This window comes from Platalea leucorodia, assembly GCF_965183815.1.
Source record: "Platalea leucorodia genome assembly, chromosome: 1".
NCBI lineage: Eukaryota > Metazoa > Chordata > Aves > Pelecaniformes > Threskiornithidae > Platalea > Platalea leucorodia.
The window spans coordinates 138,311,291-138,333,331 of record NC_138823.1 but is presented as its reverse complement, the minus strand read 5'-3'; the positions used below and the strand labels follow the sequence as shown (position 1 = coordinate 138,333,331).

The following is a 22,041-nucleotide window of genomic DNA, read 5'->3' as shown; positions in this document are numbered from 1 at the left end:
CGAAGAGCTGCTGAAACAGATTTGGGGGACAACTGGCAGGCTGCAATTTTATATTAATCACATATTCTTTTCTCATCCCTCTCCTTCCTTCAACTGATGAACCACAATTCACCTTGAAGAGCTTAGAAAACATTTGGAAAAGTGTTCAGTAGCTCCCTTACCTGAAAGAGCCTCTGTTCTGGAAGAGTTGTGGTTTGTGATTTGAGAATGGCAAGTACTGGAGGAGTTAGACTGAAAGCTACCGCTGAGTGCCCTGTACTCCTGGCTGCACACGCCAGGGGCAGCAAGCTGCCAGACCAGCATGCTCTATAAACCCTGTGATCCACAAAAAGTGTCTGTATTTGTTTATAGGAATGTTTGGCACCGCAGATTAACCTCTGCTGAAGGTTAATCATGTAATCTGACAAGCAGACTATTTGCCAATAAAACAGAAAAGTTTGCTTCCTAATGCAGACAAAACTGCTGGTTTCTAGGCTTTTCTGATCTTTAATTGAAGGTAAATGAATAAAAATAAGTCCATAAATATGAATACGACCAGGACCAGCTTGCTTTAGGTGATTTGATTTTCAAATACTCAACGAAAACACAAGCCGAGTTCTTGTGATGTGCTAATTTTGTAGAGTTAGAGACCAAGTAATCCAGTATTACTGTGCCTTGAGAGTTTGAAGGGAACTATTTTAACGTAACGAGGACTTAGAAATAAGCTCTAGAAATTGATTTATCCTGGCAGCAATCAGGATGACTGGCTACCTTCTTTAGCTGATTGACTGAAACAAACACAAGATCATATGGATGCATTAGGAAACCAGAATGCAGGGGCTTGGAAGAAATGTTACTAATTAACTATGCTAATGCTCATACCTGGAGATGGTGATAGTCAAAAGACAGCATGAAGGGGTTTTTTATATATGGCTTTTATTAGTTTCTTGAAGCACATGTTATATAGGAACTCAGACATTGCAATCAGGTGTCTTCATTTCTTGGGGATCAGGATAGGTTTAGCTATTCTGATCTCTCTTCTTCACATATGATAAGAGTCATAATTCTGTAAAAATATCTACACATAAATTAAACAAAACTTTTGTTTTATTCACACATCTAGTATAAAGTTTTATGATAGCCCAGGGGAAATTCCGTTAGCTAAGTCATTACAAAATTATTTCATCTTTCTCTTATCATCAACTTTTCTAACCACATGAACTTCACTTATTTTGAACTTCACTTAATCTTTCTGTGCTACCCTTATAATGCAAAAACACAGCAAAAATACTCACCCTGAAGCACCATTTGTGATTAGATTAGTAAGAAGTGCATGGTATGTATTCACATTTTGATAATTTCTTGAATGCTTTCCCTTCATGACCTGGAAGGTCACAGAGTTGGCTTTCACATTTTTAGAGTGAAGGGTCTGGTAAGATCTGAACAGCTTGGCTTTCCTGTTAATCAGGTTAACAGGTTTTACTCCTCACAGTTATTGGATCAGCCTTTGACCTTGTTGTACCACTGCTTACACATCCATAATTCAACAAATAGCCTTAACAGTATGACTGGGGAGTGGATCACAGCTTTCTACAGGAAGATGTATCTCTATATGGTCTAGCAAAGGGCAAATAAGACTGTCTCACAGTGGTTGCTGATAAGCCAGGACCCAACTGCAGTGATGTCTGTTGGCCAGTCATTTACAGCAAGTAGCTTTTGAGATATTATCTTGTTGCCCTAATTATTTCTCTGAGTAATAAACTTTCATTTCTTAAATGCAGGAAAGCTCCAGACGTTTTCTGCAATGAGATTTCAGTGTAAAATGTAATAATTTGTTCTAAATGTTGCTTAAAATCTTTGGTTAACAACAGGAGTAATTTCTTGGCTTTATGGTAAAAGAAATGCATTTCCCCCTAAAATCTAATAAAGCATATTTTTTTTCTATTGAAATATTCATGTGGATGGATATTTTATATCATGTCTTGGTATGAATTAATCAATATTGCAGTCTCTTACAAATAACCCGAGAGCCAAATTTTTATTCTTTTAATGCATTAAAGCATTAACAGAATGCATTAATGCATTCCCCTATTAACTTCACAGAAACTTGCTGGTAGGTAGCCAGATCCTGACCTTTTTCCTGAGACATAAATGATTAAATTATTAGATTCGATTATAAACCCAAGAGCTATGTGTGAAGGAGGAACTTGGGACAAAAGTAAGGTGCCAGCCTCAGCTGAAACCTCCTGCCTTTGCTAAGAACTTACAGATTCAGGAATCCAGACGATTACATTACAAAACTATAGTCCAAAGTACATGATGAGTTTCTTGACTCCCTCCACTTCTGATGAGACTCTTCTCTATGGGTACGTCCTGAAGAGCAGCTACTAGTCAGGGAAGTCCAACAGAAAAGGTGTTGGTACCAAAGCTGCTGTGGAGGCCACTCCACCTTAGTCCCCCATTGCAAGTGATTTTGTTTCTGATGTGAAGATGGTGGGGGAATGGCAGCTGAAACAAGTTCAGTTACTTTCCATCAGAAACGCATGTAACGCTTGTGTTGTCTTCCCATTTTCTTTCACATTACTATCTCCATACAATTGAAAATATTAAGACCAACACACAAAATGTCAGAAAACCAGTGCTGTCAAATTTGAAGCTAGTTTGAACATTTGCAAAATGGCTATTTCAGAATTTAAGGGCTCCTGTCTGCTGGTTAGTTATATATGATCCTATTTAATATTGCATTCATGCTGCACATTTTTTCACACTAGCTTGGGTATCTTTTGCATTGCACAGCTGGATACAAGAAGTTTAGCGTGCAGCCCAGCTGCAGAATGGCACATGAGAAATATTTTCCAACACATTGAGTAAATGATTGATACTGGCAGCTGTCCAAGGCTCTATGCAGAAATTGAATCAAATTAGAATGATGATTAGTGTCCTGATTAAGATTTATTACCTTTATTCTACTTTATTAATTATTGTTTCTAAGTCATTTCCTGCAGGACATAATAATTAGCATACGTTCACGGAGGCACTTAAAAGTAACCGAAGGAAATTGTATAAAAATCACTGCTGATGGCACAGTTCATTCCAGAGGTACTTAACAATCCATGAATAGTGTTGCAAAACATCTGGCAAAGATGGGTTACATGCTGTATAGCTCAGTTGGCTCACATTAATTAGCACCATTAGAAGGAAGTTTACTCACAGGTACCCACTCACCTCTTCACAGTACTTCAGGTCAACCGATTTGCCATCACTGCGAACACAATCAAGCATCCGTGTTTTGATACCATTACCACAGACAGCCTTCTCGCTGAGCTGACATGTGCTCCAGTCTGGAAATAAGGAATTCATTAGCATAGCAGACATTTTAGATAAAGCTCATAATGATCCAATCTCCCACCTAATTCTAATTCTGATGGCCTAACATAATCCTCACAAGCAACTTTTACATGTGCAAAGGCTCACGGAGCCCAGCTGCTACACGTTTTTGGAAACAGCAGCTTTTGCTGCAAACAGGCAGTGCCATGATGCCTGAAAAGTTCATATTTGGTTTTGTCGGAATGGATTTTGAGCACATCACAAAACGACAGGAGAAGTACACTTCCTGGAGTTACAGCATGCACACTTCACCCAAGTTGCAAAGCCTCCAGTAATATTTTATCTGGATCAAATAGCCTGAATCCCTTCTCAGTACGAGCTCCACAGCTCCCTGTGGATAAGAACAGAAAGCTAAAAAATCTGTCCTGTAAGGTGAATGGAAGTTAAGCCATAGTCCCAGGCTGTCACTAGAGCATAACACCACAAATACCTGTCACGTTGTAGTCATAGTGGTAGCAGTTTTTGTTCAAAGTGCAGACTTCTGTCTCAGTGGCAGCAGGACAAGACTTTCCATCATCTGGTTGTCTCAGGGATTCAGCTGACCTTTCACGGACACTACTTCCATTGCATGGCTTGAAAGGGAGATTGGACACAGCTTTGATATTTTGGCACCCTGATGCCTTTTCATGCAACATTATAACAACCTTGCAAGTAATCCCTTCGTAAAACACAAATGTAAAATAATGGGCTCATGCTATTGTGTAAGAGAAACTATTTCCTTATTATTTCAGAGATAATTTAGTCTGCTCTTTCACCTTGGTATCACCCAAGGTGAAATATCCTCTAACTTGGTAACATCTCGGTACTTTCCTAACTAGCTCATATTTCAGTACTAGTGCTTTGGAACTGTTTCACTCATAAACTGGATATTGAAATGCTCACCTTCCAAATGCTATAATGTAGTGGTTCACCAGAGCCCAAATACTCAGAGGTCCTGAAATACTTTTTTATGTTTGGTTTGGTTTTTTTGACATTTCTTTTTGAAATTGCTGGCAGGAAGGGGATAGGAGACCCAAAATTAACTTTCTATGCTCAGTCTTGATCTACAGACTTTGCTTATTACAGGATAGTGACATTTTTTTGTACAGTGACTGCACGGCTACAGAGAAGCTCACAGCTAGGCTCAAAGATGGACTCACAAGCCACTGACAAAGCTATTCCACCACACAGAACTCACCCCATACTGAAGAACGACAACTGGGGACACTATATTTTGTGTTTTGGAACAATTTCACTTAATGGAAAATACTGGCACACTTTATTTGCAACCAACTATCAATGACCCTAAAGATAACAGTAAAGATAGATATTTACACGTGCAATCACTGCTCAATTCATCATCTTTGCACAATATGTCATGTATACATTTTTAAAGTATCCTCCTAAAAGTATAAATGTTACACTTCAGTATATTTCTTACCAAAGAACATCGAGACCATGATCCCCATTCAGACATAACACAGTCCTCAGGACACGGTAACGTGCATTTTCTAGCACCAAGTGGCATCTCTTCAGGATCACACAGATAGTCCTCTACAGTGTCAGAAGGACCATCCACAGTGTTTAGCATACACCTGGAAAAAAGAACTGCACATAAACTGCATTTGCCGTGGATTTTGTACAGTAACTGTGTTCCACAGTATTCTGAAGCATTTTAACATTTTCTCAGCACATAACAATCATGAAGTAATTGAAGTTACAGAACTAAGTATTGATCTATGAATATCCAAGAAAAGCTGAAGAGCCAAAAATAATCCTCGTTTTTACAGATGACAGCCATATAAAGAAATGGACATAATTTAGACAGTCCTTATCACTGATTTGCTGAGAGTTTCTGGGCAGGTAATTTACTTGATATTAGCTTACCTCTAAGCCAGAATAATGCAAATCATCTATAGTTGGCATATTTTGTGCATGCTTCAAATGACAATTTTAAATCTAGAAGTATTAAAAATTTTAAAATTTTATATTCTTAGTATTAATTCCTAATTTACACAGATGCTTTTTAATTACCATTATATTAAATTAGCAGTTGGAGGCCCAGTTAAGAAGAGAAATGAATATGCTTAGTTTTGTAGAGCTGAAGATGACAGTCTTCATTCCACAGTATTTCCAATGCTGTGGCATCTATTGTTAGAGTATCCCTTCCACCTGTCAGCAGAAGACCACCTAGTACATTACTAGGATCATTCAAATCATGAGGCTTGCATCTCTTTTCCAGAATTGCAAGAGAAATCTCATTTCATAGGAAGCCTTTTACACACAGATAAATATTCGGAGTTTCTTCCATTTCACTACATTAATTTTTTTGCAAATACCTCACATTATCAGACTAAACCAATTTTTGAAATACTCTCTGTTCTAAGGTAAACACAAGAGATACAGCATGAGCATATATTAGCTTTGTGGAATTAGTACTTTAATGGCATTGTGTGATAATAAATGAAGAGTTAGATGGTTTAAGTCCCAAAGGGCTGAAAACACTTTCTTTCTTTATCTTTGATGGTAATGTTAAAGTCTATTTTTCAACATAAACACTGACTAATTTTGATTTTTCATATTGGAGGTTTTTTAAGAGTATTCTTATGGGAATTTGTTTAGGTGCTACTGTGCGAGAACAGTTATGCATAGTCTTTCTAACTTTGGTCAAGCAAAGATTAAGACTTTGACCTTCTTGAAGTAAACAGTTACACTGAGGAAACTGTTCTATTGTGAACAAACCCATGTAAATGTGCCAGTTTCTAAGCACTTGTGGTGGGGAAAAAAGAACATTTAGCAGTTCACTGTATATGCTCTCATTTTGGGCCTTTAAACTGAATTCACATTATGCTTTATTATTCAGATTTATAATCTCAAATTGTGTGTCATTTTGCAGTTAGCCAATAAAAAAACCAAAACAAACCCCAACCAACCCAAACTCCATGTACTGCTTTACTTGCTGTTGTACCACACCATGTGAGACTAATTTTAATTAACATTTGATTAGAGCTCTAGGTTGATGAGCAAGTGTACAAGATGCCTAGTTCAGGTTCAATAAACAACAGAAGATTTCTGGATTTTTCTATTTCACTTCATTCACTTTTACTACTTTTTCCTCTAGTAACTGTAAGTATTATTCCTAAGTGCATATGTACTTAAACGAGTTTTTTAAATCATAGTTTCATATAGAAAGAGGGCCATTTTACCTTTCAGAAAAGCACTAAAATCATACATTGCAGTGTTTGTAGTAGTATAAGTACAATATACATTAGTTTATAAACTAGGAAACCAGTAAACAAAGCCATATTGCACTCACTGAAGCTATTCTGATTTACATCAGCCAGGGTTCTGGTCTAGTATACTATGGCTGGACTTAACGCTATACATCACACAGAATTACATCAAATTAAATACAGCCATGACTGAAAGTGCCTTCGGCTGGGGCTGCACGGCTAGAAGGCGCGTCCCCTGGGTGGTGGATAGGGGATCCCTCTCTGGAGGGTGCACCGGATAAAATTGAAGAAGGTGCCGCGAACCAACGCAGCCTAAGGGAAGGCCACCCTGACAGAAAAACCACTGGCCCTCCGAGTCATGGGGGCTGGGCAGGAGGCTAACTACCTCCTCCCGGGGGGAAAAAAAAAAAAAAAAAAAAAAGTTACAGAAACGATGAGCATCAACTTTCAAAAAAACCCGAAATGGCGGGGATGGAGAAAATCAGTAATGAAGTGAGGAGGAGGAGATGGAACTGGATCGGTCATGTCTTGAGGAAAAAAACAACAGAAGACTGCGCTGTGGCCCTTGGGACTCCAGAGCACGCAGCCGCAGACCGATCGAAGTGGAAGAACAATGTTCGCGCCTTGTGTGCCTCCTGGCACTGAGAGAATTCAGATTCAGATTCAGATGACTGAAAGTGAAGGTTCTCTAAAGTGAAGGAGGAGCAATACTGTTTTACCTGACTTTCCTCGTTTGAACACCTTCTCCACAGTTCTCTTTTAAGTCCACATTGGTCACCTTGCAGACACTCCAGGGCTCAGTAACCCATACGTACTGGCTGCAGTCACTGTGGCAGGGGACTACCTCATATACCTGGAATCCACATTGAGTGTCAGCTTTGTTGCACACAAGTAAGATAAATATCCAACAGTGATCATGAAAAAAAAGGTTAATGCTCTTTTCGGTAAGAATAACAAATGTAAACTTGCTGATTTAGAGGCTGTAGTAATAATACAGATAAAATACTTGATAGAAAACTATAGAAATAACAAAAAGTCAGAAGCTAAGACATCTAATGACAGATTCCCTGGTCTTCTCTGCCACTAAGCCCTTGCTATGCCATTTCCACCAATAACATCAACACAACTAACATAAAATGTGTAACTAGGCTAGTTCACGAGTATACCTTTTAGAAAAATGCTGCTAAAACTCTGCTGAAACTTTACTTCTATGCTTCACATCTCTCCTCAGCTATTCCATCCCACTGTTATTAGTTGTGGGCTTTTTGTATTTCTGAAGAGAGGTGAGCTCAAGCTAAATTTTACCAATATATACTGGTTCACTTTATTTTTCATTGTGGATACTTAAAATCACTCTTAATATATTTGTGTACCAGCATTAATATTATGTTTAGATTTGAATGCAGATTTGAAATAGCATCTCATATACTCATTTATATAGTGTTCCATATATTTTCTCAAACATACATTACAAAAAAAGGACAGACAATGTAAACATTGGAGCACAATCAGGGAGCACATGTTAAGGTTATCTCTCTATTTTAGAAATTCTTACCTGAGCCTGAAGAACATATTTTCATGAACCCAAAAGAAAAAACAAAGATAAAAAAAGAATGATTAGAGTGAAGCATAGGTATTTAAATGGCATTCATTTAGCTTTTATTACAAACAATATTCTATGACTTCTGCCAAGCAAAAGGCATCCAGTTTTTCCTCTTGGAGCTCTCTTGCTGTCATGAGGCATTTTTGCAAGAAGTTTGTCCTTGGAAGAAAATAAAAGTTTATAAATCACAACTAGTGGGAAGAGACTGTAACTTAGTTAGTCTCTTTCTCAGTCCCTAATACACAATAAAACCTTTTTCCGTTTTTGCCTATAATGAACATCAGCTCTTCACACAGTAGGGAATTCAGTTTCCCTAAGACAAGAGAAAATCCTGAATGGTTTTGGAAAGGATACTGGATTTCTCTATTAACTGAAATTGTTCTGACAGCATTAAGTGCAATCAATTCAGGGAATAAAAGACACTGGCAGTTCTCATCCTTCCAAAGTTCCTAAGTCCTTCATTGGGTATCTTAATTATGCATAGATTACTTAAAGACCATTGCCTCAAAATTATACCAGCTAACTTCACATATCATTTGGGTATCAAGTCAGCACAACTAATATTTCTAGACAATCTATGACATTGTCTTAAACAAGTCCTTGATTTCTTTTCAGCAACACTGCCTGGGTAGAAAAAGAGGGTGATGGGTTGATAGTTTATCAGTTAATCTGCAACAAATTACCACCAGTCACAAAAAATAATGCCTTGAACAATGAATGTGTAATGAGTCTGATATATCACTACACAGCTGATCAGCCCATGCACAAGATGGCCAGCATAGTCAGCATTTGAGCCTTCTTTGAACTACGTAAGCATTAACTCAGGCATAAAGATGGGTAGTGTAAATGCATGTTAAGGAAGGTACTGAACTCAGTGCACAATTTGTAGTCACATGGGAAGTGGCATTTTATTTATTCTTGTCCAGGATTTCCAAAATGAGAATAGCGAAGCCTTAATTTAGGGAAATGTCTCTATATGTCTCACCCTGGTTGGCATAAGAAGAAATACATCAACGCTGCATACTCAACAGCCTTTCTAGTAACATAAAAATTGGATATCTTCCCAGAAAGCCAAAGCAGAACTCTATATTGCATTGCAGGTGTTTGGTGGTGTTCTCCTGATCCTACTGGCATTTTTTTAACTATGACTGCAGGCCATGGCAGTTGGGCGGTGTAAGGACTGTATACCCACCTGCTGGATAAGGGGGCAAATAATACCTGAAGCTAATGGAGAGAGTGATGTCCTTATTTTCTCTAACAGTCTCAGATTGGCCTCTTCATTTGAAATCCTCTGAAGGCCAGTGACATGATTTTATAATAAACCTGACTCTATTATTATTGCAATTATGATGACTTTTAGCCTAGTGAAGTGGGTACTGAGCAAGCTTCACTCAGTGTGTGATTTGGCAGTCACCCTGGCATGCATGGCCCAGGAGGAAAGACGCTCAATGAGACATATAGCATTCACTGTGTTCAGTCCCCCTCTAAAATAAGGTCATACATGTCAGCCCTGAGAGACGTTGAGCAACTTGCTCTTAAAACTTGACAAACATCTTAAGCACTTTATTTCAATGTTTCACTAGTCTTACCATTAGAAGGTTTTCCCAAGGCTTAACGCAAATCTGCTTGCAGCAGTCTAAGCCTACCGCTTTTTATCTTATCCACAATGGCCATGGAAAATGGATTATTTCCTCCTTCTTTGCAACAGCCTTTTATGTACATGCTAGCAGACTGCCAGCATCTTCCCTCCCATCTTCTCTTCCATGGGCGAGACAACACGTTGCAGTCTTTCCTCAAAGGTGATAATTCCTAGATCTCAGCTTACAGCATAGCCCCTCTGTATATCATCTTCCACATACTCATGGGCACCAAAGACCCAGTCTAACCAGTATGTATGCAAATAAGCATGCTACATATATAAGTAATAAATACATAAACAAATTACATTTAATAATTGAAATAAATATTCTGAATACTCAGCAGTTTTCCAGCTGAATAAATGGTGGATCACATTTAGATTAAATATTTCACTCAAAATTAGAATGCCGGTGTATTCTCTGCATGTTTCTGAATTGACAGTGAAAGTACTTAAAATTGAAAGATACAGCCTCTATATTCTTCGACATTCCTATCTTATCTGTAAAGCTCCCTTCTCATGAAAGTATTATATTTCAATTTTATATTTACAATAATTATATTTTGAATCATCTATTATTTTTTGGTAAGTACCACGTAACTCAAATTCGAGTAGAAGTACCGGTAGAGGGCAATAGTGTTGCATATAAGTAGCTAACAGACCTCTAGCAAAATCACCTTTGATGGAGAAAAATACGAGCCTATTATGTACTACATGAATATTAAAGAAGGAAAAAGACTTCTGTATAGGCTATAATTTGCTCCTATTGAAACACATTCCTCCTAATTTAAAGCATATTTACATGCTGACCCAAATCCAGCAACCCACATTCTAGTTTGTATTTTGTTAAAGTAGATCACAAACTTAGTTTATTAGCTGCAGTTTAACACTTATTATTTTCTAAATTAGAACTAATTACATTCCCTAAAGCAGAAAATTAGATCAACAAGCCATTTCACTCTGCGCTAGCAAAATGTCAATAGGATAATATTAAGTACATGAATTTTTATTCAAATGTAAATCGACAGCACAATTTTTTTCAATCTTTGAATACTTACAGAGAAGACCATGTGGCTGTTTAACATGCCTCTGCAGACTAAATTAAATTCAACAGTAATATGAATATAAATCAACTCTGAAGAGCACAAGTTAATTGACAAAGAAGGTTTTTCTTTCTAAAACTCTCCAAGCAAACAGGAGCAAACAAGCTTCAGGGGTTTGACATGGACTAGTGCTAAACTTGGTCCCAAAGACTAAATGCTCATTAGTGGTCAAAGTACTCCCAGTGTGCCCTTGGATCACATTTTCTGGCTTAGTTTCACTTGAAGAGGATCCAGACTGTGCAGCCAGACTGCTCCGTACTGGAAAATCAAGTGCAGTCAGTGGGACAACTGGGAGATCAACTTCAGAAGTGCATTCCTGACTGGAACTGCAGTGCCAGGGCAAGTGTACCCAGAAGGTCAAGCTCCAGCTTGACTAAAACCCACTAAGGGATACTGGAATGATACAGTGTGAGTGTTTGAGAAATTTTAATTTGCTTTCTAATCTAAGATGGTCAGGGAATGACATTAAGAATCTTACCAGTTTAAGCATCTGTAATGAGACATTTTACCCATTGTATGAGATCTTCAGAAACATGGTCTTCACAATCTGCATGTAAGAATGTTTTATTGTCTCCAATCAGCAGTTCAGATAATGTGCTAAGTTCTTGCAGATGGGGAAGTAATGAAGGCAGATCCTATGCTTACTGAGGAAATCCAAACCAACACATACTCCTCCTCCTACCTTCATCTGCCCCTTATGTTGTATAGTTTTTCTACATCAACAAACAATACAGCTAAAAGGGTCATCCGAGGTATGGAAAAAGCTATATCAATAATGTAAATATAAATCAAATTACCTGATTGACATGATCTAGCTTTGGACAGGGTCTTCCACCATTGTAGGGTTTTTCACGAAGCCATTTAGACCGAACCTTTACCCCACTCCCACAGGATTTACTACAGCGAGACCAGTTGGACCACTCACTGAGCTTGCAGTCTGAGGGACATGGAATAATACAGGCTTCCTCAATGTAACCTGCGTGAATGGAAAAGAAAGTGAAATCTCTTCAACATGTCACTCTGCCACTTCTCCCTGAAGCCCTCGTCTACTTCATTTAGATTGTCCAAAGTTTGACTTGACAGGACTGTGTGAATAGAGAGATTTCTTCATCATTAGGGCTAAATTAAATTCTGCAGAAAATTGACACATATAGTTGGAGACTGTGTTAGAGTAGCAGCTGAGCATCCTCACTGCTATCTGATTAGGATTCACACTCACCAGATTTCAGCATTCAAACTTACTGACAGCTACAGTGTAATTGACACTAACCCATCTCTTGGTTGCATCATTCTTACACTGTAAAAACATTTTTTTTTTTTTAAGGAAAAAAGGTCTAATTAAAAGCTCCTCCATAATTGTTTCAAGTAATTCAATTGCAGTTATACATCAAAAATCCAACTGAATCAAAAGACATGCATCTTACCAGCCTGGAGCGAGGAAACTTAACACCTTGTGACCTTTCTAAGGCTAGAAAGAGAGAGTGGCCTGCCACATTAATGATCTGCCGATTAACAGCCATCTGCCCCCAGTAGCACACTGAATAATTGCACTGAATGGAAAAGCAGATGTTTGGTTTGGATAAGTCATTGGTCCTGAGAGGTTGGAAAGGGCTATGACATGGTCTGCAGGGAGTAACATGAGGCCTCAATTCACTGAATAAGTGAAAATGTCTTTCTTTCAAAAGCAACATATGCCATAGCTCTACAATATGTGTCATTTATGCCAATATTTACAGCAGAAGCTATAAAACCTCAAATAAAAAGCTGGCCTTTACTGCATTTTTACTACAACTATACCCCAAACCTATATGAACTCTCCTCTCCCCTTTCCTGTGTCAGATCTGCAATGTATTTACTGTTGGTAAATGTTCATTTTAGAGATTAAAGAAACCTTGGTGCATTTAAAAGTGAATTAAAATACTTGGTGAACACAACTGCAAAATTAACACATACTTGGGTAAGATCATTCTCAAATGATTGGCATGGTTTGCTAGGCATGGTTTCAAATGTTTCTCAAGTATCTTGAATTTTTTTTTTTTGTTTGAAAGCAATCACTGTCATTTCCATCAGAGCTGATGTTAGCAGCTTTATGTTTTTAACCCACACTTCTACGTAAAGCTATTCTGTCTCTTCTAAAAGCAACCAATACCACACAATCACAAGCTGTGTAAAGAATCAAAACACTTAAAAGATTTCAATTCTATATACCTATTTCTAGTTGCTTCCATTTGTTTGCTTTAGATATAAAGAAGTGTTTTGGTTTTTTTTTAAACATACAGTAACATTCAGAATATTTTATGATCAAATTCAGGCGATGATTTTATTCTATATAGCTTTCATCTGTTTGGAAGTGTTAAATAGTTAAATAAATATACAGAGCACATCCTGAATTTGAGCACTGCGGAACTACTGTTCACCAAATGCATCTTCCTTAAAACAGCTAGAACGTTATTAGCCTGCATTACAAGCATGTTTATTAAATATCTCTCGCCATTTGATTGATCAGCTCAGTGATATTTTATGAAAGGTACACTGTGTTAGACAAAATATATTTTTGAAGATCATATCACTGCATATCAGAGGTGGTGACATAGATTGTCATGCAGCAGTAAATCCAAAATCAATTACATTTCACCTTACCTAACATCTCTGAGTGAGTCTCAGAAATCAGATGTACCCTATCTCAGAGCCCCATCCTACGCTGAACTTTGCTTGCATAAATATCAAATTCTGTATCTTCACCGGAAAAGAGCTTTAAACAAGCCCTCTTAGGTGCTATACAAAACCATATACTCATACAATCAAGAAACTACTGAATGAAAATGGACAATAACAAAAAAGGTTAAAAGAAACAATTCCCTCCAAGCAATAAAATAAGTGCTTAGTGATATTTATTGTCTGATAGAACTAAGTGAAGATTTTACTGCTCTTTATGAACTTTCTTGATATTCTGAAGTGCTGCCTTTACTTTCAATATAACTTCTAAGTCATTCTTTTCTGGAGAAACCTTTTCACTATAACAAAGTTACGCCATTTAGCATTTGTTAAATTTCTGCCTCTGTAATTAATGTCTGGAAGAAACAAATTCAAGTTGCTTGAAATATATTGTACATCCTTAAGTAGATAGCTTTAACCCCAGTACAGGCTGCTTCAGGAAGACTTTATTTTAAGGACTTCCATAAACCCCTGAGCTATTTTAAATTTGTCTTAATTAATCTCAAAGGGATCTTGCCAATCTGCCCCAGTCATAGAAAAAGATCTTCTCCAGGATATCACGATACTTTGGGACTTGGATAACTGTAGCATGGGAATACTTCATGGCCTGCCAAAAGGAGCCTGTCTGGACATACTAAACTAAAATGATTGACAAATTAGAAACTATTTTGCTTTATTTCCTTTCAGCTCATCCAAATGAGGACAATAAATATTTTTTTGAGATATTGAGAATGTTAGCCAAAAAATTTAACAAGATTTTTAGAATCTTGCAGACAGACATGGTATCAAATACATTATACTATACTCAAGTCCCAGGTAACATTTTAATTACACTGAGCAGTAGTTCAGGTGATTCCATAGAATATCAAATGAAACCATACCACTACAGCAACGTTTTTTCACACTATGAAATATCTACATTGAAGTCAGCCACTAAATCTGCTTTAGCATAGAACGCAATAAAGCCAGAACAGTATTGTATTACAGGTATAGTGTCTTAGTAAGAGTTGTAACATGGAAAACTACAAGCGTGTTTATATGTTAACGCTTTTTGGAGAGGATGCAATGGGCCAGCTGACACTTTCCACCCACTTTATAATTAAAAAATACTGAACTCCAATCTTATACTGGGTCCTTAATCCTACAAGCTTCATGGAATAGCTTCTGCTCACCACATAGCTCTTTGCTATGCCATCTGGCCTATGATGCTCTCCCTCCTTCCAATTTCCTCAGAAAACCTGGCATCAAGACTCAAACTCCACATGTGAAAATCAACCAGCTGAACCAAGAAGAATGGAAAAGACACATGAAGAAGAGAACAAGAATGGAGGCAATCATTGAAGGCATAAAAAGGAGCTCTACAAGGTATGAAGGCTTGGAGCTACTGGAAATGTGGAACATTTTTTGAGCGCAGAGAGAAAAACACTTATTATTATGCAAGATGCAAGACAAGCATAAAAAACTTCTAAGCACTGGTACGCTAAAAACACTAGATAAAAAATAGGTCAAGAACATGAACAGGATAAAGGGATCCAGAAAGGATCCCCCAAAATATCCCCCAAAATAAATGAGTGAAGTTACTTTTCATGGCAAAGAGTCAGAAGTCAAAACAACAAAGGAGACACAAGACAAAAGAGAGACTGAGGTGGAATAGAGGAAAGGGTAAGAAAAGACAGGGAGAGGGAAGAGGAAAATACATGGCTTGGAACATAGAGTCCAGAGAATTGTAAAGACGTACTGCATAGGGATAGAAAACAAAGAAAAAGGAGAAAAGAAATAAACATCCTGCCAAAAGTAGTATCTTGGCAAAGCACAAACAGAATGCAATGCCCTCGGGAACCTACTCTGGTATCTCCTGATCAGTGAAATGTAATGAATAATGTTCCCACAAATAAAAATAGAGGACAAAGGGAAGAAATAAAAAGACTGTGGCCTCTGATTGGCATGCTATAGGTAATTATTGTGTAGAGTGAAAATGACCCTGTTATATCTGACATTAAAAAGTTTTTGGCATATTCATCCCTTGGCATCTTCTTTTCCTCTCAGGCACCTCACTATTTTGCTCAACAGACTATCTAGCATTTAGCTGTGCCACTGCGCTCCCTTGGAACCCAGGCAGGAGCAGACTTCAAATTGCTTGCAGGTATTTCTCTAGCCAAGAAAGAAGATGGAATTAAAAACAAAAATTACTTGTTGCAAATGACTTGTTCCACTCCATTTACTACCCATCTAATGGTACTTTTCAGAAAATGCTTCTCTGAAGCACGTCATCACCTCAGATGCCTTTCTGTGTGTATGATGTCAACATATCTTTTAGGGTGATTAAGGATGATAAACTCCAGAAGTTCATTGCAATCACCCCTCAAATCCAAAAAAGGAGATATTTAGGAACTTTGAAAAGTTTATACTCTTTTTTTTTTTTTTTTTTTGTTTTTGTTATATTTTATGTGTTTGGATTTGTAAACTTCGTCCAAGGTGTAAAAATTTTAGTAAGAAGAGAGCACATTGCGATATAGAAAAATTACATAGAAAACACAGAAACCAGAAATATTACATGCAAATGGGACGGGTGATACAGATACATAATTTCTGACATGAAAAAGACATGAATGAGCATTTTTCAGTTTTCAGACTTGTTTCCACTCTGATCTAATCATCCTTGAAAGGGTGCCCCTTGTGTTAGACAGTATAAAATCTTATTAAAGAAACAGTCCTCTAATGTGTGGGTGTTCGTATGGTGGAATACCACACAATTATATCACACAGACAGGTTGCATAATATAACAGCAAATGGCATTCTAGAGCCTTGAGTTTTAATGAAGCAAGAAATTACCAAGGTAGAAGTACAATAGATGCAGAGAGAAGGAAAGAATGAGAGCAGTGAAGCAGCTATGAAGAAGAGCTGAGGAGAGTGTGAAGGTTAGGGAGGGACAGTGAAACAGAAGACCAACACTGTAAAGGCTGAAGGTATGTTCTCTGGACATCAGCAGTTCATGTTTTGCCTGCTGTTTCTCCTCCTTACTAAAGTCTTTCACTGCATGCTTCCTGCAGCTCTTCCTTCTCCCCACAAGAACTGAAGGATGCTGGAGAGATGAGACCTTGGGATACTGTGGTACAGAGCATTGGCCCTGCATGGTCCGGAAGGGTATTGGAAAGAGACATCCATCTCTTAAGGCCTATTCCTTTTCCCAGTGCAGTAGTTTCTCAATTATTTCAGCTCCAATAAGCTGAACTTCACAAGGCTGTGAAATGGGCAGTTGTCTACTATGAGCGAGAACATGGCTATTCTATCATTAAAGATTTATTACTGAACCACAATTTAACAAATAGCTTTGAACCACTAGGAGTATGAACTGAACTCATTATTAAAAGGGAAAGGTTTACTGTCTTATTGCTAATTGGCTATAAAATCTGGACTCCTAGAACAAAGTCATTAACAGATGTGATGGATAATTTATAATGGAGGACTTTAATGGACTTCACACTTCATCTAATGACAAAGCAGGTTAAGTAGGTGGATATAAGATTTTTCCCCACAAACTGCACCTGCAATGTGTAAGAACAGACCGACTACTTGAGTTGAAGGGTGCAGACATAAAGAACATCTTAGAAAGAGTTCACATGAAATCTTTTGTCCTTAGGACTGAGAGAGTTATATTCCTGCTTTCATGACTAAAATGTCATGCTATGTTTCCAAGAAAAAAACTGCAATGTCAGAATGGTTTATGTTCTTTAACACAGATTTTTTTTCAAGGAAATAGGAAGTTCTTGGATCTCATCTTCCAGGACAAAGAAAAATACAATTATTTGCATTTCACTTGTAACAGAATATATGTATTTCTTGAGACTATTCATATTTCTGCCAAGCCATGGAAAGAGATTGAACTCCATATGACTTTCTTCTTTTTTTCCAGGATTACCCTTCAAAGCCTCAAAACCTGAGAGCAACTGTTAATGCTTAACTACCTTCTGCATCAGCAGTTCTGTCTCTGGTGAACTAACTACAGGTCTTTGGGTTGATGGATGACTGCTTCATGACTGATGTCCTGTTGACAGGGCAGATACGGTGGCTCCATAATGCAGAGGCCTAAGCTAGTATTTCTGGTGCAGGGCAATAGGTAGCATATTCCTAGAGAACACACAACAGGACAAATATGGCATCTTGCATATATTAAAAAATAATCTTAGAAAAGATACAAGCTATGAAACAGTAAAGTATCCTAATAACAGTTTGAGTACCTAAGCCTACTACCATACTAGATTAGAATCTCCTGTGGGAAATATATTTATTTTAGAATAAACACTCGACAGAAAGTCTCAAGTAAATTTTAACACTCTGCTATTTTTTTGTTGGTAAATTTGCATTGCTTCAGGTTAGAATATTGAAAGTGAACAAGAAGATTTAAAAAAATCCTAATACAAGTGGATACAGCAAGTTCTAACTGACATCTTGGACCCTGTAGACTCTGTTATAACATGGGAGATTTTACTATTGCACACATAAGCAATTAAATACAAAATTCCTTGATTCACATTGATACTCCTAGCAGCTGTTGTAAAAGTATTCGGTGATACGCAGATATTCCTCTCTAATCCTCAGCATAAGCCTTGTAGCCATGGAGCGCTTTGTAGAGTCAGCACAAATCAATGCATCTCATTTAATTAATGCTAAAGGGGGAAATAATCTCACACTAATAAGGCAGCAGACAAACTATCCTGGACTGGTTGACTCTGCCTAAGGTCTTAACAGTAAACTGACATGAATTAAGAAGGGTAATACGACCTATATAAAAATGCTGCATCTGTCTGCCATGCTACTATGCTTTCACTATGCATACACAAACACAACCGCTGCTTAGCTTATGTGGGTCATGATTCATAATTGATATACGATGGAGAAAACCTAAATGTTGAAGAGTAAATAGTGTAGTTCATAAGCATGACAGTGGCCTGCTTTTGATTTCTTTGTGATGAAAATTGCAAGTTTAAAGGGACCACAAAGAGAATTTCTTTCAATTTTTTTCACAAATACACTGAAACAGGTTGTTGGCATACACATGTCATTATCCACAGAGCTCTAGTATGCTAGTTATGACAGGGATAAAGCTATGAAAAAACAATTGCTGCTTTCTAATGGAAAAAAACTTCTCACACCTGACTATCAAGTGAACTATACATTTTTATATTTCTCCAGTAAAATTACCTATGTAGTACTGAAACAAAGCAGGAACCAGAAAAAGGGCAATTTATGTGTCTTCCATTAAGGAAAACAGGTAAATAACAGCTCAGCTACCACTGGTACCTGACATTACCACATCTGCTGACAATGTCAGCTGTTAGCTCCTGCCCACACTCCACTGAACTGGTATGGCTGAAAAATACCAGTGGTAGAATATTTCAAATGGCTGCTGAATGGTGCTAACTCTTTCATCAATAACTTCAGCTCAAATCTGAAACAAAATATTTTGAAAAGAAAAATCAAAATATTAGGCATGAATAATACTGAAAAAAACATAGACAAAAAGAAAATATGAAAAAAACCACTTTGTCCTTCTGCAGCTGAAACTTAGGTCTATTTTCAGCTGTTAGCTTGGGATTTCTTTTGAAGCACATGTTAAGCTACAGAAAGCTAAGGACCCTCTTCAGAAGGACTCTGCCCTCTGCTTTTCTGGTGTTGTCACCTAGCAGTAACAACAGATTTATTTAACCATATTTTGCATTTCCTTTTTTGTTATGGTCACTCCTGTCTTTCTGAGAAACTTGTTCGTACTTGGGACTTTATAGCTGCATCCAAAATGTCAAAGATTATCGCAAGAATCCTCTTATGGGTTTACTAATTTAGGACCTTCCTTGTGTCACACCCTTTCTTTAGCTCCTCGGTGCCTGTGAAACTGTTAACTCTTCTCAAATCTTTTGAAAATGAGATGTGTCAAGCAATAAAAAGAGCTCTGAAGTATTTATTCTTCTGCTCCTGTTTACCTTTTCTTTCCTGAGTAAGTCAACTGAATTGCGATTATAACAACATTTTACAAAACCAACAGTTTATGAATTTTTTGGCACTGCAGAGCAGGTCTGTCTTCTGCTTCCTCCCACTCAAAACAGCATGACTTGTAACACTGACCTGTTTGCGGCCTCATAAATTTACACGGCAGTATTTACATAAAACTTTTGACAGTCTTGTAAACCGAGTTTCTTGTGGCATTTTAGTATATCACACAACATATCCCATGATATATTAATAACAGCAGTGTGGGTGTAGTTTGCCACTCTTGTCAGATTTAGAGGATGCTGTCACAGGTGAAGAAGTACAATTATCCCCATTTCCCACCTCATGATTTCATAGTGTCAGGATATAACAAAAGTTCAAGTAAAAGTTGGACACCACACAGGAAATATCTTCCCTTAAATAATGGTCTTGATTTCTCTCCTAGTCCAAGCTAATTTGCCAAATCATATCCCATAAAAACTGCTATTACATACTATTCTACTTGGAAAAGAAATAACAGACTCACAGGGGCTAACAGTAAAACAGATATCTGAAAAGGAGATAACATAGCAGACAAAGCTGACTTTTCTTCTTTGGATCAGTTACAAAATTAGTGAAAAATTCAGTGTTATCATTTCCGTAGGGAAATAAGCAGCTCTGTTAGAATTTACAAAAACAACCCAAGCAGGCTTGAATTATGAGTCCTGTCAAGTTTAGCTTGAAAAACTAAATGCAGATTGATGGGAAGCTACAAGGCACTTTTATTTGCTAGCAGGTGGGGTAACTATTGTGATACCACAGAAGTCCCTTGTTGATTTGGCATAATATAGCTTTTATGTTTGTTCTTAAAGAAAAAAACAAACAGCACAGTGAAACCTAAACATGATGCCAAACTGAAGAACTGTCATACACCAAGGCCATGAAAATAACAAGAAAAACATCATAAATACTGGCAAGATATAAAATAAGGTTTAACTGGCAAAAGAGCAGTTTATACATGTTGAGAAAAAAAAAAACAATCATCAGAATGTAATCCATGAATACAAAGCAGATATTCAGAAAAGGCAGCAAACATATACTGAAATTAGACTGAAACATCTCTATCACTTGTTCTAGCCTCCTTGTATCTGCAAAAGTAGGCTAAACCTGGAAAAATGCTGAAGGCAGACAATAAATTAGGTAAGCCTTAGAAATAATCTGTACTATGTGTATGTACAACACCCATCAATAACAGATTTTTTTTTCTAGAAGAGCTACTGGAAAGGAAACCATAATTTTAGTGACATATTCCTTAGCATCAGTTTAATTCCTTACCAAAGTCAGGTTAGACACCTCATGCCCTGTACACCTGAAATTCCTATCAAACAGTTTTAGGAAGTGCAAGGAACACAGGATTAGTTCAACAGCAATTCCAAGCTTCATCTGCCCATGCACTACACCATGGATGAAGATAAAGGTACTGTCTCCCTCAAACGGAACTGATGAGAAAACACACAGAGAGAGGCCTTGTGCTTCACTATCAAAAACAGGTAATGAAACAGGGAAGGAAAAATAATCAAAGAAGAGACACCTTAATAAACTGATCTAGAGAGAAAGAATTCAAAACAAAACAACCACAAAAAACAAAGGGTTCAGGCTTCCCAACCTACAATAAATATAGTAATGACTCAAACATTTCCAGTTTACAAAGAGAGCTAAAAGAGATTTCAAATCTCCCATGAGAAAAATGGGACAGAACTGTAGAAAGAAAAAACAAAACAATGTAATGCTATATTGTGTTTTGGGAAGGTTGTCACTGGAGCCCGCTTGTGCTAAATGGTAAACCCTGTCTATAGTAGGTATAATAACCATTTACTACAGGTATAATAACAATATACTGTTAGTAGCATTTCTGCTGGATTATTATTCATTGTGGTCACTGTGAGTGTAGGCGATGTTCATTGATAAAATCTATTGGATTAGAAATTACTATCATGAAGAGTTATAACAGGGTAAACAGAGATGGTTGAGAATATCCTTTTATTTTTTTTTTTTCCATTTTTTATTCCTCTTTTATATCTCTCTGATTCTTGCAATGGAATTGTACCTCAACGTGCACTGCCAGGGCTTGAAAGCAGCTATGTCCATGCTCGTTCTACACAAAGAAAGAGTTTTCACCTCTTTTTGCAAGCTACTTCAAGCAGCATGTTACCTACCACATACAACACCTACAATTTGCTCTTGGACAGGCAGCTTCTTCCCTCCTGTGTCTTCCCTTGGCTGTTGACACAAAACCTGACAGTCCTCCTTCTTTAGGTCAATGAAAATGGACTGCCAGTAGGCCATCAGTCCCTCTAGTTTCCCATGGACTTAAGTTGTTTTATAATTTCCCACTTTTCAAAGGTCACTCTGGACTTAATGCTGAAAGAATACTAATTTCT

General features: G+C 37.4%; 1 protein-coding gene across 1 annotated transcript in view; it reads right to left on the bottom strand.

Annotated features, from left to right (window-relative positions):
* THSD7A (thrombospondin type 1 domain containing 7A) overlaps positions 1-22,041 on the bottom strand; it is a 204,421-nt gene that overhangs the window by 17,996 nt on the left and 164,384 nt on the right. The window contains exons 15-19 of the mRNA XM_082321586.1: positions 11,718-11,896; positions 7,298-7,431; positions 4,787-4,940; positions 3,797-3,938; positions 3,205-3,320 (exon numbers count right to left, since the gene is read on the bottom strand). Of these exons, the coding sequence (XP_082177712.1) occupies positions 3,205-3,320; positions 3,797-3,938; positions 4,787-4,940; positions 7,298-7,431; positions 11,718-11,896 (725 nt within the window). The remainder of the gene's footprint in view (positions 1-3,204; positions 3,321-3,796; positions 3,939-4,786; positions 4,941-7,297; positions 7,432-11,717; positions 11,897-22,041) is intronic.